The following is a 16356-nucleotide window of genomic DNA, read 5'->3' as shown; positions in this document are numbered from 1 at the left end:
CATCCCTACTCTAGGGCTACAATACTGTGATAAAGAGCATGTGCATTTCGTTGCCGTCTCTTTCACGACTGCGACTGTCTTTCCGGTCAGTTAACCGAAGCTTGATCACGTTGTCTGCGACGATCTCTTGGAAAGGTAGAAGTACTGAAATTATTTTACTGAAATCATGTCAAAGCTTAGCTGGGTTATTAAAAGCCTTTAATTTTATCTTTGGTTATTGGTTCATTGTTATATTTCCGTAGAAGTGGAGTGTATTATTGATTCATTAAATGATACCATTGTTGGGTGCCATGAGAATGCACGTTGAATTGATTGGTATTTTAATGGCAGTGTAATTCATGGTACTATTCGGAATGTATGGGTGTTATATAGAAATTTTAGAAGAAACTCAGCTGAGTATCTTGTTTTTCCTATTATCAGATGTATAGGCTTCCAAGTGTGCTGCGGCTCTCTGCTGCTCGTCATATTTGCCCTGCGTTAGTGCGGAATTTAGCCAAAGATGTTCGTTTTGGACCTGATGTGAGGGCTCTCATGCTTCAAGGAGTAGATATATTGGCTGATGCGGTAGCCGTTACAATGGGACCGAAGGTATCTCTGAAATTGAATCTTTATTCTTATTAAATGTATTGAGAAATTGTAACACGATTTAATTATTAGGGCAGGAACGTAATCTTGGAACAATCCTGGGGGAGTCCAAAAATTACCAAAGATGGTGTTACAGTGGCCAAAGGTATCGAGCTGAAGGATAAATTCCAGAACGTTGGTGCTAAACTTGTACAAGATGTAGCTAACAATACAAACGAGGAAGCTGGGGATGGCACAACCACCGCAACGGTGTTAGCCCGGGCAATTGCTCGGGAAGGATTTGACAAAATTAGTAAAGGTGCAAATCCAATAGAAATTCGAAGGGGTAAGTGCTTTCGTTTCAAATGTGGTAGTTAGAATTTAATCCTATCACAAAACGTTACTGAGGCAATACTACCGAAGGGATCACCATGTTTCCTTTGGAATAGTCTATGTATTTACTAGTCTTTTTTTAACACTACGTATCATAGGCGTGATGATGGCAGTTGATACTGTTATTGACCATTTGAAAACGCTCTCCAAGCCCGTAACAACACCGGAAGAGATCGCACAAGTTGCCACTATTTCTGCCAATGGTGATAAACAAATTGGAGATTTAATCTCTGCTGCAATGAAAAAGGTAAGACTACAATGGAATTAACTTGATTTTCAACTGTGAAGAATTCGCTCACCTATAATTTTTTAGGTATATTTAGTATGCTTTGCATTTAATAAAACTGAAAATTAACTTACGTGTTTTGATCGCTAAGTAATTGGTGTCGAGTTCGTTTCATGGCTTGTAATTGCCTCCAGTCATAAGAAATCTTTTAACTTCACCGCAGCCTAAAGATTTCGGCTTTCGTTGTGCGTTCGTATTTGAGCCATCTTCTGCAATGAAGAACTAGTAGATAAGTCATTTACTCGCTGTTACTGAAGTTCCATGCTAGCATAATAATTTAAAAAGTAATCATGTGCGATATATTAATTAGGTTGGAAAGGAAGGAGTGATTACAGTGAAGGATGGGAAAACTTTGCACGACGAGTTGGAAGTGATTGAAGGAATGAAATTTGATCGAGGTTACATATCCCCGTACTTCATTAACACTGCTAAAGGTAAATTTGTGAGGATAACAAATTCTAGTAAATGCACGTGGATGTTAAGCTAACAAGGTCTATTTTTTTTAACAGGGGCAAAAGTCGAATTCCAGGATTGTCTTGTTTTATTCAGTGAGAAAAAAATTTCCAGTGTCCAATCAATTATACCCGCTTTGGAGTTAGCAAATTCACAGAGAAAACCTTTAGTTATCGTTGCGGAAGACATCGATGGAGAAGCTCTCAGTACATTAGTAGTGAACAGGTAACCGGAACAGTAACATGGAACACTTCTGTTTATGATAATATATTTTTTCTATTTTTATCAAAAACATTTTTTTCCAGGCTAAAGATTGGATTGCAGGTTGCAGCTGTGAAGGCTCCAGGGTTTGGGGATAACCGAAAGAACACTCTTACAGACATGGCTATTGCTTCTGGTGGTATTGTGTTTGGAGATGAGGCAAACACACTAAAATTGGAGGATGTACAGTTGGCTGACTTAGGCCAAGTTGGTGAAGTTACAATCACTAAGGATGATACACTATTTCTCAAGGTATATGAATTGAGTAATAAGATGGAGGAAAATGCATTAATAATGATGTGTAGTTATAACATTAATTTCCCAGCTGCAATGATGTCAGCTGTTGAACTTATTGTTTAAACTACACAACAGCACTGTTGGTGGTTACTACCTAATTCATGACAGGAGTCTCACCTATTTTGTCTGCTACATGTGATTGCATGTATGGCAATGTATCGCTTAGCATTTTTCCTATTACATTTGTGAGTGGTGTGCACTTAAAATTGGTATAATTGCCTTTAGCTACAAAGTATGCTGGGCTGAAATTATAAGTTTATATTGATATGGCATGCTGGCCTTGTGTTACGACGATTGACTGACAAATTTTAAGTTTAAATACTGGAGCAGCAGTGGGTTCGACAGAAAAAATAAAGAATAGTCTGGAAAATGCTCACGTCATCATGGTATCATATACTGTAAGCACCCTCATTCAGTTTGATCTTATGTCCGCAACTATAATTTTGTTTTTAATGTCCTCAAAATTTTGAAGTTGCAACTTAATAAAAACTACGAGTAGTATTTTATTAAATTAAACAGATTTTGGCAATTAAGCTTGCAACATTACCAGCACAAATTGAAGTAAGAGTCTTGAAAAACTTACGTCATCAGCCTACGTTTCCTTTAAATATACTGCATATTTTAATATGCCAAACAAGATTAAAGGGTATTACTAAATATTGAAATGTAATGAAATAATTGACTGTAATTCCACACACTTAAAGTGTGTGGAATTACAAAGTCAATTATTTCATTACATTTCAATATGTTATGCAAATTCAACAAAGTTACGCCTGAGACAACAAATGGTATTACTAAATATTCATTTCATTCTCAGGGTAAAGGTAAAAAGGAAGACATTGAACGCCGTGCTGAACAGCTTCGTGATCAGATTGAGGATACCACTTCCGAGTATGAAAAGGAAAAGCTTCAAGAACGATTGGCTCGCCTTGCATCTGGTGTAGCGCTACTGAAAGTTGGAGGGTCTAGTGAAGTGGAAGTTAATGAGAAGAAGGATAGGGTTAATGATGCCTTGAATGCTACTAGAGCTGCTGTGGAGGAGGGTATAGTACCTGGTGGTGGCACTGCTTTGATCCGATGCATACCTGCTCTTGCTAAGCTTAGTGCTTCAAACGAGGATCAAAAGACAGGTTGGTTCTGATTTGGCTTTTTCATATTTATCTTATGTTTTTAATTTTCATGGTATAAGTAATCTACACTTTTTTCTTAAGGTCATAGAATACGTAGTCTAATATTTTCATTGAAATGGTTAACATCTATTGTTGCAATTACAGGAATAAATATTATCATGAAGGCTCTGAGGATGCCTTGCATGCAAATAGCTAAGAACGCTGGAATCGATGGATCTGTTGTTGTATCAAAGGTGGAGGAAGCTGGAGGGGAACAGGGTTATGATGCACTCAATGATCAGTATGTGAACATGATAGAAATGGGGATTATAGACCCAACCAAGGTAAATAAAATTTGTAGATGGCGCTTATGTTGCTTATGCGAGGGAAGACCTAGGAAGTGGTAACTTCTCTTATTATCATTTTTCAGGTTGTTCGGACTGCTCTAACAGATGCTGCAGGTGTGGCATCTCTATTAACGACAGCAGAAGCAGTAGTAACGGAGATTCCCAAGGAAGAGAAAATGCCAGCAATGGGTGGAGGCATGGGTGGAATGGGCGGAATGGGAGGGATGGACATGATGTAAAGATGCTTTTAGCTGCATTTTGCCCTTACTAAGCTGTCAACTTAATTGTTGCCTAAGTTTTAGCAACATTGTATGTCAAAAGAAATGTAGTCTACAAGTCTTTAATGGTGTTGATAGAGACATTTGAAACCCTTGATGGAACAAGTGACAAATGCTTCCCATAATAGACAGTGCATTGGGAAAACCATTTTAGACTTGAAAAAATTAGACATTAGTTGAGTTTTCACACATTTCCTTGGTAGAATGTTGCCATAATAATTTAGCGTTGGAGGAACCTTATTACATTAACTCCCTGGATTGTACCTGGGGTCAGTGGAGCATTTATTCATTCCAGTTGAGTGTGTGTGAAATTGGGAAGTGTGTGAAAATGACTGTGCAGCTTTTTTACTCCCCAGTGTACCCTCCCCCTCAGTAGATAACATGTAGCTTAATTTTTTTACAGCCATGAATAGTTGTCCGTTTTATTTGATGTTGTCATTTCACCCATTGTTACATCTATTCTATCATAGTGAACTTTTCTGTTGGAAGTTGAGAGTTCATGCATTCATTGCCATATAAAATTCCCTCAAAAATGATGTTAAACTATAGATGTTTGTTAAAAAACTTTATGTAAATAAATTTATTTACAGTACTTAATCACTTTACATTTTCCAAAATTATCTCCTCTGCTGACTGTTTTTGAAAGTCATGCTTTGATTGTGCTGCCTTCCTTTCCATTTAAACTTGCTCTTCACCTGTAAAAAAAATACATGGAAAATGGATTATATTATTCATAGTGATAAAGAATGAACAATAATTTACACTAGACCAGACTGTATAGTAGCTGCAGGTACTGCTTCATTGGCTGTATGTGTGCCATTAAAAGTATTTAGTGACAGGCCACAAGAAAAGCCGAATTTGAGCTCAAGTGCACCATAATATGGAGAAAAAAGTTATATGAATGTGGCCTTAAAAGGGGGTCTAGTTTTCAATGTCAAGGTAAGACTCCTGCCTAAACTACTTATCCCAGAAGAATAAACAAGAGTTTAATAACAACGTTATTTAACCTTTACCACTTAAATATTATATTTTTTATTTTCTAACATTTCGGAGCAGATTTCATCATACAATTTACTTGCACAATAATTTGAATAAGAAGGTACATACCCCACACTTGGGAAAAGTTGGGGTGAAAGATGAAAAATCTTCTAAAAACAAAGTGACATAAAAGAAAACTTCAACTAGCAAAATGTAAACAGAGGTGCCGATGGTCACACAATAATCCCTTAAGCATAAACTAAATAATTTAAAGACCAGTGAGAGGCCAGTAGTTATAAATGGTGCACCATCCAAGAAAAGTATTTTTCCTTACGCAACAAGGGGGTGACCTTACCAACTTGTTTCTTTTTAAGTATTCTCAACTATTACAGCACATCTTAATAGTAAAATGTCTAGAGGAAATAATTAAATTTATTTAGTTATTTGACAATTCATTCAAAATCATCCGGCATGATTGCATTTACATGTTGAAACCTGTAAATCAGTATTGTATTCTCATTACCTAAAATAGCAAATGCACCTCTTTCAAAATTGCATCATAAGATATTGTATGTAAACATCTAACATGGCCACAGGGAAATTTGAATAACAAAACATTATGCAATATCAGCATGATTCTACCCAAGTTAGAGGAATGAAGAGAGTAAAAGATAAGGTATGAAGCAATAAGTGAAATATTAGAGAGGAAAAAGGCCAAGGCTATGGTGGTACGGTATATATAAATTGATGACATTAAGGCAGTCTGAGAAAGGAACTTGCTTCAAATACCATCAGTGAATTTACCCAATTTAATTTATGGACGAATATTTATAGGGATGCCATTGAATTCATTAATAAGCGATGTTTATAAAGTTTAAGACCTTATTCATTCCAATTACCAGTCCATCCAATAAAAGACAACTTTAATTTTTACACAACCACGTACCTTGGCACAAAATTTCTCTTTTCCATGACTCTTGTTGAAACTACTTTCATTCCCTCTACTTCCTCCCTGGAATCGACTGAAATCTACCATGGAGTAATCAAATTTGTTTGAGGTTGATGGCTGCTCCTCCTTGATGGTAGACTTTTTTATTTGCTTTGGTGGACTATGCTCCACTTTCACTCGCCCAACTGGTGGAGTTTTCTGCATTTTCATTGGAGATTCACCATCGGAGTTTTCTGCAACCTCGACAAGTTCAGTCGAGCCAACCCCAGAATGGTTGACATTTTTATCCCTCTTTCTCTTCTTAGGAATCTACAGAAAGCAACACCACTTATTCAGTAGCACACATGTGAAGTTGTTGATAGGTAAAACAATTGGTTGATAATATAACCTACTACACTTTATCTTAATTAGCATTCAGAAACAAACTGGCACATGATTTTTCAAAAACTGGAGCAACCCAACAATACACAATACATCTTACTGCATGTAAAACATTCATAATAAAAAATATAAGGTTAGATGAAAAAATTCATTTTAGCCAACCTCAAGTTTTCAGAAGATTGGCTACAGGTAGAATTGTTGATTTTAGAATTTCCCAAGCTTTCCAGGTCAAAATTCAACATTTTCAGATGGAAATTTCATTGGGAAAAATATATTAGAATGAAAATTGATGAACAAAGATCAAGCAAAAATTATCATGCGGCACTGAAATACTTAGGAGTAAAACCAGGACTAAATGCCAAGATTATTGAACTAAGAGAATTTTGAAATTGTCAAATTAATTATTTGTATTATTCAATAAACAACCAACAGTATGACTGGAATTCAACTGAAGAGTTACATCCAAAATACAAACCTGCTTGCTGAGAATTTCTTCCTTCTCTTGTTTTGTAGAAGCAGACTCAGGTGGTTTCTCAGGCTGAGGTACAGTACGACTTAATTTCAAGAAGTGTTCTTTTATCTAAAATAGAGCAATACAAATCAAATTTGGAGGGAATCAAAATATATATTTCATCCAAAATTCATGGAACAAATAGATTAAAAGTTAAATAAAAAATATACGAGAATATTGAAACCATTTTACTTAGAGATCCAACACAATTGATGAAATCAATCACAAAATATCTCAAAACTCAGTCACAATATATAAGCATCTTATTTAAATAACATGTCATTTTACTAGGGTTAAAAATCCCTCCAGGGTTAACCCAAAAAGAGATGATGATGTAGCCTGACTACAAAGTGAAAAAATAAAACGATTGTTTTAAACATGGAGGAAACACAACATGACCGTTGAGAACAACTCAGAAATGACAGCCAATTAAAACAAACACAAACTTGAACAACACATCCATTTCCTAAACTGCCATCTCAAAAAATAATATGCCCACTGAATAAAAATTATCTGGAGGTGTCTCCCTAGAATTAACCTTTATAAAATCTGTGTTCAATGTGTTCTTCAACTATCTGAATGTATCAGAAATCACAACCACCAGATGCTACCTTTCGAGAAAAATTGGAACCCTGGTTTACACTGCTACTGCTTTACCGGTCTATTATGCATTTATTCACAGCAGACTGAAACATGGTATTGCCATGTGGGGGCACTCATATAATTTTATGCACCTCTTTAGGATACAAAGGCAAGGAAAGCAGTAGTAGACCTTCGTTTAAAAGATTCAACATTCTAATTCTTCACTATTTGCATATATTCTATACTATTATATTTGTGCAGCAAAACAAAGCCATGTTTACTCGGTAAACCAATGCTGATGTACACAGGTATAGCACAAGAGGCTGTAACGACTTCAGAATAATTGCCCACAACTCACCCATGCTTACTGAGAGCCTTGGATATGATGGTCTGAAATTCTGGAAAGCACTACCGTGAAAATTAAGTGAAATAAGTAATTTTTTGTTATTTAAGTCTATGCTATATCAATTCCTTTGTGATCATCAAAGCTATACAGTTGATGAATTTGTGTGTCCCTTTCTCGAGGTAAATGACTTTCTTCATAAATAACTCTATGAAAATACTCCTGTTACTGCTTCCGACTGCTGTTTTTGGTTTTTATTCTGTACAATTACTTATATTTTTATTCTGAGATACATGCTGACTCAGTAATGCCCGCAAAGAATACCAGCAGACATGTCCCACTTTTATTTCAAATATGTCTTATTGGAACCAATTAAAATTAATATTTAGAATCAATCAGTCATTTTTAAAATTTAACGGAGTACATATGGCTTGTAAATTTGGAGCATTAGACATTTATTTAAGATATCACTACATGAGACAGAGGTGGCAAAATTCAGCATAACTTTGACTATTTGATTTCCATTTACACCATGAAGTGATACGAAGTGGTATGGCCAGTGCTGATGAATGGGTTTGCAGTGCCTTTCCATGTACTTCACTTCATCATTTTAAAATATTGCCCATAATTATTTAACATGAACCTTATTGGCAAACTAGAAATTGGAGGATGTGATTATACCAGAATTACTTCATGTGACAGAGAAGCAACAAAGAATCACTTTCATCTCATTATTTTAAGTGATACATGTTACATCATGAATTGAATTAATGAACACAAGTTAGATGATGGGCAAATGTCATTACCCTAGCGCAAACTAAGCAACTTCTGATTTACAACACGTAATGACAGATGGTAGATGTTATTAAATTATATTATTGGCATTCTACCAGTAAAGGAAGGCTTAGGATGGACAAAGCCTATATAACAGTACACTGATACATTTCCTTGCCTCTCCTAATGATACACTACCTGACATCTGATAATAACATAAATCCTTATTAAATTCTGCATACTTCTTCCTCCCTTCATGATGCCAAGCTTATTCTTTACCTATACCTTCCTTGCTTGACTAGCTTTCTCCCCCATTATCATTCTTCAATATCCCATTGCAAGTCAAAATGCTCTATATCCTATTTTCCTCTTCCTTTGGATTTCTCTTGACAATTCTCACCCCCAAATATGTGTTACTTTTTTTGCCATGCCATTTTTGCCAACCATTTCATCTTTTTTACTCCTCCATGCTCACATCTCAAAAGCTTCCAATCTACACCTATCATCATCTTGCTTCAGTGATGTTTCAGCTATGAACAAAACTATGCTCCATTCTCAAGTTTAATGAGACTTGCATTGACGTACATTACTGGCATCACAGTCATTGATTCCTTCCTCCTAGTGAACACTTCTTTACCTAATATAATTTTCTTCCAATATCCCAACTACTTTGACCAACTTAGTCCAAAGAGAACATCTCAGTCCATCAGACCAAATCCAAAATAGGTAAACTAGTACACATGCTCTGATTTTTACCCTCCCATTTTAACGTTTAACGAAGCCTTCCTCCTCTTTGAAAATCCTCATGAACTTGATTCTCAGCCCATGCCTATCACAATGATTTTCTAATGTGCACAGCAAGGATTTCAACCCCTTGGGTGACCGGCTAACTAAATCTTGGACATCCAAAAACCTAACTGATTTTATGAATTCCACACCGACATTCACCCCCGACTCCAGTTCTTCCCATTCCTCTAAACTATTTCCTACACATATGTAATGAAAACAAGGGTCATAATGAAAACCCCTCTCTTACTGTTCTTCCTAACACTGCCCAGTCAGATTCTCCATCCACCACCCATACCTGAGCAGTTTGTGAGATATGAACGAGGTGCCGATAAGTGGCCCATCTTTCCAATCCACTCGTATTTTTTGCAATGCTTCAATAAATTCTATTGAATCCAACCAATCTAATGTTCTTCTGTAACAGTGTCCTCCATTCAGTTTTGGTATTGTGCATGCCTCTTTCCTTTCTGAACCCAAACTGAATATCCCCCAGGTATGGGTATCATTGAATGACTTTATTGAATTTTTATTTTGTTACATCAGTAAGTTAACCAGAAGTTTGAAATTAAAATTCTGGCTGCCAAAAAGCGCCTCCATTGAGTTTTTACCAATTTTTATATGCTCCTTAGAGTGAGAGAAAAATAAAATTACACCATAGATAATAATTTTAAGACTTGAGGGATAGTTGAGGCTGATACTTTGGGGAAATCCATTTGTAAAGCAAGGAGGAAGAATCAAAGAGACTGTGTTTCCTGTGGAAACATGAAGTCTTTTTGACTTTTGAATAATGTAAACCTTTTTTGAATTACATGAAAAGGACGATCTTTGAGCAAGTTTACTCCATGGACCTATTGGTCAAAAAACTAGTTTCATTCCCTTTAGGGAATTTGGGCATTGGAAGAATTTGGTTGGGTTAGTTTCATCTCCATACATTTGCATGAATTTGATTTTTGGTTGCTGGGTCAGTCAGTCCAGTCAAGTTGCATCCCAGGCCTGTGTAGCCATGGTCTTAAGTTGCCACATATTTAAAGTCATTCTTGTCAAATGTTAAACTCTAGTCTGATTGCTACTCTTGTCCGGGGGCTACTCAAGTCTACTATTGTTGATGGCTGCAGTCATCGACAGCAATAATGCCATCTAACACACGAAAGTTAAAGTGAAAAAAATACTTGTTTCTTCATCACATATCCCAGTGAGCTCTCTATGCCATTCTTTACTGTTATGGTACTGACACTAAGATGTCACTGTATCAAATAAAATCTCCCTGATTAAATCCAATTATTGTCTCCTACAAAATTGATAACAATTAATCTTAATTTTTAAAGGAAATTGTTAAAATTGCTTTTTTATAACAGAAAAGACATCCATATTTTAACACTGCCTCATAAAAATAGCATCATTGTTTCAAAGTCAATGGATAACCTAATCATAATGAAACCTTGATGTAGCAAATCAATTTTTTCTACTAGCAAGATTTTTTTATAACCAGGTTTTACTTGATTTGTTTGAACTTTATATTTTCCCTGAAGTTATCCATAAATTGTCAAATTTATACTGCAAAACTGCATTTGATTTTACATCTAAGTCAAGTTCAAGCTTGTTGTATATAATGAAATCGAGCTAAACAATTCAATACTCTTTTGCCCAAGTGATTTTTTAAATTAATAACAGTAATATTATTTCAGCTATCAATACCATAAAATCTTGTATACACAAATATAATTGAGAAGTGGGAGAAAATATGATTACAGACCCCAAAACGTACACCTGCTTTATAATTCAGAAGCAGAATTTTTTAGTCAAGTCAGTACTTGATATAGTATAGAGAGATTAAAAACATGAAATTAAAGGCTAAGTCATGAAAGGAAAGTAGTAACAGGAAATACTAGAATAATGGCGTCAGTGAAAACCCCTTTGAACAATGGCAAAATATCAAAAAATATAAAAAGTTAATCATTATTTTAAAATTATAACAAGATTGCACATCAACTTAATAGGTTAATCTAAAATTCAACTTCAAATGAAATAAACAGAACTTAAAATTTCACCATCATGAAGTTATTACTTTGGCATTAATAAATGTTTTGAGCCATTTCCAACAACATAAAATTTAACTTTAAGTTAGATCTAACAAAAATAACATTCTTATGTAAAGTAAGGTGCATATTAAAAGAAAGAACTACTGCTCTAAGCATTCTTGTGTTCCTTAAAAGGAAAGGTTAAGCAAGTACCCCTCACCCTATTTATTCTCTCCTCATCTGTTACTTCCCTCGTTGGGTCCGCTTCTTCAGGCTCCTGCTCCTTGGCAGGCTGTTCTGCTGTTTCTAAGAAATCCATGAAAGGCTTAACCAATTTATAACGTTGATAGGGACTTGTGAACTGTAAATTCTTCAGATTTTTAATAACAGCAGCCTTAGAATCTTCCTCCTAACAAGGAAAAAAGAGAGATTTCAGATATCCACAACATGATTAGATCACTATAAATGGTAAAGACAAACTTTTTCTGTATGCAATGCATACCGCAGAACCTCATTATTTCAATTCTGCTTAATTTGATATATACAAGGTCTGTTCAAAAAGTATCGTGACTTTTGTGTTTTTTCAAAAATTATTTTATCTATTCATGAGTATCTACTTTTGTCCCCTTCAAAGTAATTCCCATTAGATATTATACACTTGTGCCAACGTTTTTTCCAATCCTCCAAGCACTTCAAAAAATCATTTCTTGTGATCTTGTTCAGCTCCTCCTTTGCAGCAGTCTTTTATCTTGTCAATCGTAGCATAGTGTCATCCTTTCATAGGCCTCTTCAGTTTTGGGAACAAGAAAAATTCACAGGGAGACAGATCTGGGGAATACGGTGGCTGCGGCATCATTGGTGTGTTGTTTTTGGCTGAAAATTCATGTATAAGTATCGATGTGTGAGCAGGGGCATTGTCATGGTGCAAAAGCAATTTTTGTTCTTCAACAAATCGGGCGTTTGTGGTGGATTACTTCGCGCAAATTGCACTTAACTTGCAGGTAACATTCCTTATTTCGGTCTTGGCTTGTGCTGCAGCTTCCATTCCGATGCCCAAATCATTGGTAAAAATCGAATGGCACGTGCCAATTGTAATGTTTAGGTCCTCAGCAACTTCCCTGTGATTTGACGATTGGCCAATACTATTTTCTTCACTTCATCAATGTTTTCACCTGCTGTTGACGTGCTCGGGCATCCGGCATGCTCTTCATCGTTCACATCTTCTTGGCCCTCTGAGAATATTTTGTACCACTGATAAACGTTGCTTCAGGCCAAGGTAGCGTCTCCATATGCCACAGTCAACATTCGGAATACGTCTGCGTACTTAATTTTGTTTTACACACAAAATTTGATTCAGATTCTTTGCTCCATTTTTGGAACAGGTCAAAATCAAATACATGCCAAAACGAGTCCAAGCAAAACAGCTTTCTAAAATTAACTGAGCATTCAAAATGGCCAAACTTTTCAGCATAAGTGAGAGACATGAGTACGAACATAACACCACTAAAAAATCGAAAATCAAATAAACATAACCCGGGAAAATTAAAAATTCGCAATAATTTTTGAACAGACCTTGGATATATATATGGTGTAATGTGAAGAGGAAGCAGAGCCATTCATATCCTAGGCTTTAGCATACTTGTAAATACATAAACAAATACATAAATCTAAAAACACATCTTCAAGAAAACTCTTAGGCATGATGTTCCCTAGCCTGTAACATATCATTTATTTCAAAATCTTTCCCTAAAACTTAGCACCACTTAGCATTAATGCATTACAGCAAATGTGACACTTCTGAAAGTCTCAGTGAAAATAAAAAATTCTCTCCACACCTTTTTTGCTTTGTCACTAGATTAGGATGACCAAAGGGAAGGTTCTGATCTCTGTCAGGAATATATACTAGCAACGTGACATGTTCAATACATGTCTCAGCATCTAATGAACATAATTTTAAGACCAAAGAAGTTAGAATTTTTGGTGTTCCAACAACTAAGGCCATATTGCACTCTGATTTCATTCCATTTAATTCCACATTTTTTTTGACAAAATCGTCATATCCTATGTGGAATCCAGATGATTAAATTACATTTAAATTTTTAAGCTGCAACTAAAGAATAAAGCACTGATGAAGAAATTTGCCTGTGGAGAATTTATTTATTTAGTGAAATTTTTGTGCTAACTAATAATGCTTGTTAATTTATTTAGAAGATACATAGAATGCTTAAGTATCAGATATTTTCAAAGTGAATCTGATTCTTTTATTTAGTTTGCTAAGCCATAGTTCACAGAAAATAACCACAGGCTTTAGAGAATATTATACTGAAGATTATAAACACCGGAGAAAAATGCTTTTTTTTAAATGTACTCTCTAACAACAGTTGTGTTTATTTAGAGAGTAGGTCAGTCAATCAAACACTCTGTTTTTCATTAATTCACTCTTGAGGTTAGGCATTAATTCCTGTATTTTTAAAGCTATATGCTCATGGCAACATGCTTCCTTCTTGGCAGAAAAATTAATTATAAGTTCACCATGTTAAGTTGCTTAGAATTTTAATAAAAAGATAAAATGACATTTCACAGGAAAAAGTATGAATCTAGTGAAACTTCTATTAAGTCTTATTATTTCAAACCACTATGCTTTGAAAATGCATTTTTGGCCCTTTGTACTTCTTATCAAATAGTATTTACTGTGTATCTTCATAAATCAATGTTTCATCCTGAAATAATTTGCTGCTTCCAGTATGATGCCACAATAATTCAGAAGTGATCAAAGGCAAAACATGTAATAGCAAAAATTTAGTCTTTTCTCCAAGCCACTTACCTCTTTGAATGCTTCATACCCAAATAGAGCCACATAAGCACCGTCCTTCAGATTAATGGCAGATGATTTTGTGGTACTTTCATGGGACGGCATTCCACAAAGGAGAGTTGACTTTGATGCTTCGGACGTGGAATCTCCAAGCAGAGTGGAGAGGTCATCACGATATTCATGACAATGAGAAAGGTCATGAGGGCATAAAAGAGGAGAAGTCAATGGGTCCAAGCCTCCACTTCTTGTAGCTGCAGAAGCTCGTGCCATTTCCACTTCTTCTTGGCTTACCACCTGCAAGTAATAGATGTCCAACATGCATTTTCAAAAATTCATTAACATATCAAAGAAATTTCAAGAATCAAACGAGGCAGGCTTTAAACCAAAAACCAGCAATTGTATTTTATGTAAAGTAATATTTCTCCTGAAAACTAAATCACTATACATGAAATGGCTAAAATAGCCTTTTTCAACTTTGAATAGAATGTCAACATTGAACTTAAATATAATTCTTATCTGAAATAGAGAATTACAGAGGGTAATAATTTTCCTCTAACAACTTATGAGAGTAAACTTCGTGTGAATATATCAGTGGCACCAAATTAAATTAGGTGGTAACTTTGCTAATATGATACTTAAAGTAATAGCAAATTATTTACTCATTTTAATTATCTTACAATATAAGGCATTGAAAGATAACTTGAGTGGAAGTTTCAAAGAAGTAAGGTATCTTAATAATAATACTTAATTTCCATTCCACTGGGTCATATATTTTACGACATTTTTTTATCAGTAGGAGCCCAACAACTTCGGGTAGATTTGTGGTGAGGCCTATGATAATACATTACTGTAGTCATGAGGCCTCAATAACACGGCAAAAAATACTTCCAACTTCAGACTAAAATAATTTATTCCTTATGCACTGCATACTTTCTACCTCACCCTTGATTACATCCAAAATGCCTGTTCCTTTCTCCCTCTGCCTCACTTTCCCAGCAATTCCCTCCCCTCTATATCAGTCTTCAACAACCCATTGCCTCTTAATATTTCCTGTATTCAATTGTCTTGCCAGCTAACTTCTCCTGACAACCTTTACTCTCCCTACCATGCCTAGAACTACATCATACATTTTCCTTCCCATTTATTTTATTTCTTCCATTCCTCTACACAACCTTCATTTTAGAGGCTACACATCTATGCTTCTCTGCCTACCTCAGCAATTAAGTTACTAAACCATACAAAACTATGCTCCATAATAAAGTTTTACTTAAAATGCATGCCATCAACATCCACCTTTGTGAATGGGCTTCTTTACCTGAAGCATTTGTACTCTCATCCATACAGGTTGTGGGTTTATTTTGTCCCCAAACATTAAGGTTTATTTTAACCATCTTAAAGAAAATTACACTATTAAGTACTGATATACTATATCAAAAATACAATAGTATGAAAAATCTTGGTTTTCCTTTAATTTTGATCACAAATTTAAAAGTTGTCAGTAGTACTTCACACTTTAATTTCAACATTTGAGCACCATCCGCACTTTCCCAACATCATTACCCTTGAATTCTGAGAATTCTATATTCTCCTTTAAGGAGAGAAAATATATAGGTTTATTATGCAACAATTAAGTCATTGCCTAACCACACTGCATCATTGTAATTGGTTATTTTGTTTCATACAAATTAAATGTTTTATTTCATCTCCATATTCACCACATATTTACGTTATCTGTGTTCCGTCTTCGTCCGTGCTTCATCATGCATCCATCAGCACTGATAATTGAGAGTTTACTGGACTAAAAACAAAGGTTGAAGAGAGTGGCCAAAGGAGGATGCTTTCAAGAGAAAGAGGGAAATTGATAGGATACATCCTGAGGCACCATTGTTTACTGAAGATCACAATTGAAGGAGGCGTGGAGAGCAAGAAGTACAGAGGATGGCCAAAGATGAAATGAGAAGCAAGGGATGGAAAATGTTGCAGCTATGAAAGAATGAAGAAATTGGCAGGTCGGAACAGAATATTTTGGGAGCTGCAATAACCAATCTTCAGATTGATAACCAGGAATAGTTCCATAATACACAATTACACGTTCATCCGGCATTTATTCCAATGATATATAATTCATTTTGGTGATTAGCATTCACTCTGTCTTGTATATATCTGAAATTCTATGCAACATTATAAATACCTCACACAGAGACTGGCAGTGCAAGCAAGCTAACGCCTATTAA

The 16356-nt window shown here is 35.3% G+C and overlaps 2 protein-coding genes across 3 annotated transcripts in view; one reads left to right on the top strand and one right to left on the bottom strand.

Moving 5' to 3' along the window:
- The first annotated feature begins 21 nt into the window (after positions 1-21).
- Positions 22-4580, top strand: LOC139696192 (heat shock protein 60A-like). Its single transcript, XM_071594837.1, has 10 exons — positions 22-135; positions 421-588; positions 658-910; positions 1056-1204; positions 1554-1677; positions 1753-1921; positions 2002-2209; positions 3072-3384; positions 3529-3707; positions 3794-4580. Exons 2-10 carry the CDS (start codon positions 421-423, stop codon positions 3947-3949), a joined length of 1719 nt encoding a protein of 572 aa, XP_071450938.1. The 5' UTR covers positions 22-135; the 3' UTR covers positions 3950-4580.
- Rrp6 (exosome component Rrp6) overlaps positions 4557-16356 on the bottom strand; it is a 25880-nt gene continuing 14080 nt past the window's right edge. For both annotated transcript variants that reach the window (XM_071594835.1, XM_071594836.1), the window contains exons 12-16: positions 14135-14416; positions 11531-11719; positions 6772-6876; positions 5913-6224; positions 4557-4683 (exon numbers count right to left, since the gene is read on the bottom strand). In XM_071594835.1, coding sequence (XP_071450936.1) covers positions 4606-4683; positions 5913-6224; positions 6772-6876; positions 11531-11719; positions 14135-14416 — 966 coding nt within the window. In that variant the 3' untranslated portion in view covers positions 4557-4605. The remainder of the gene's footprint in view (positions 4684-5912; positions 6225-6771; positions 6877-11530; positions 11720-14134; positions 14417-16356) is intronic.

The sequence above is a fragment of the Hetaerina americana genome, unplaced genomic scaffold (assembly GCF_022747635.1).
Source record: "Hetaerina americana unplaced genomic scaffold, ioHetAmer1.1.p SCAF_7, whole genome shotgun sequence".
In the NCBI taxonomy this organism is placed as follows: domain Eukaryota; kingdom Metazoa; phylum Arthropoda; class Insecta; order Odonata; family Calopterygidae; genus Hetaerina; species Hetaerina americana.
This window is presented reverse-complemented; position numbering and strand designations above follow the sequence as displayed.

Bases quoted from the DNA above. Each gene is read 5' to 3' on its own strand.
- LOC139696192 (XM_071594837.1), top strand. From the start codon at position 421: ATGTATAGGCTTCCAAGTGTGCTGCGGCTCTCTGCTGCTCGTCATATT. The intron at 589-657 runs GTATCTCTGAAA...TTTAATTATTAG, and splicing joins CCGTTACAATGGGACCGAAG to GGCAGGAACGTAATCTTGGA. The intron at 3,708-3,793 runs GTAAATAAAATT...ATCATTTTTCAG, and splicing joins GGATTATAGACCCAACCAAG to GTTGTTCGGACTGCTCTAAC.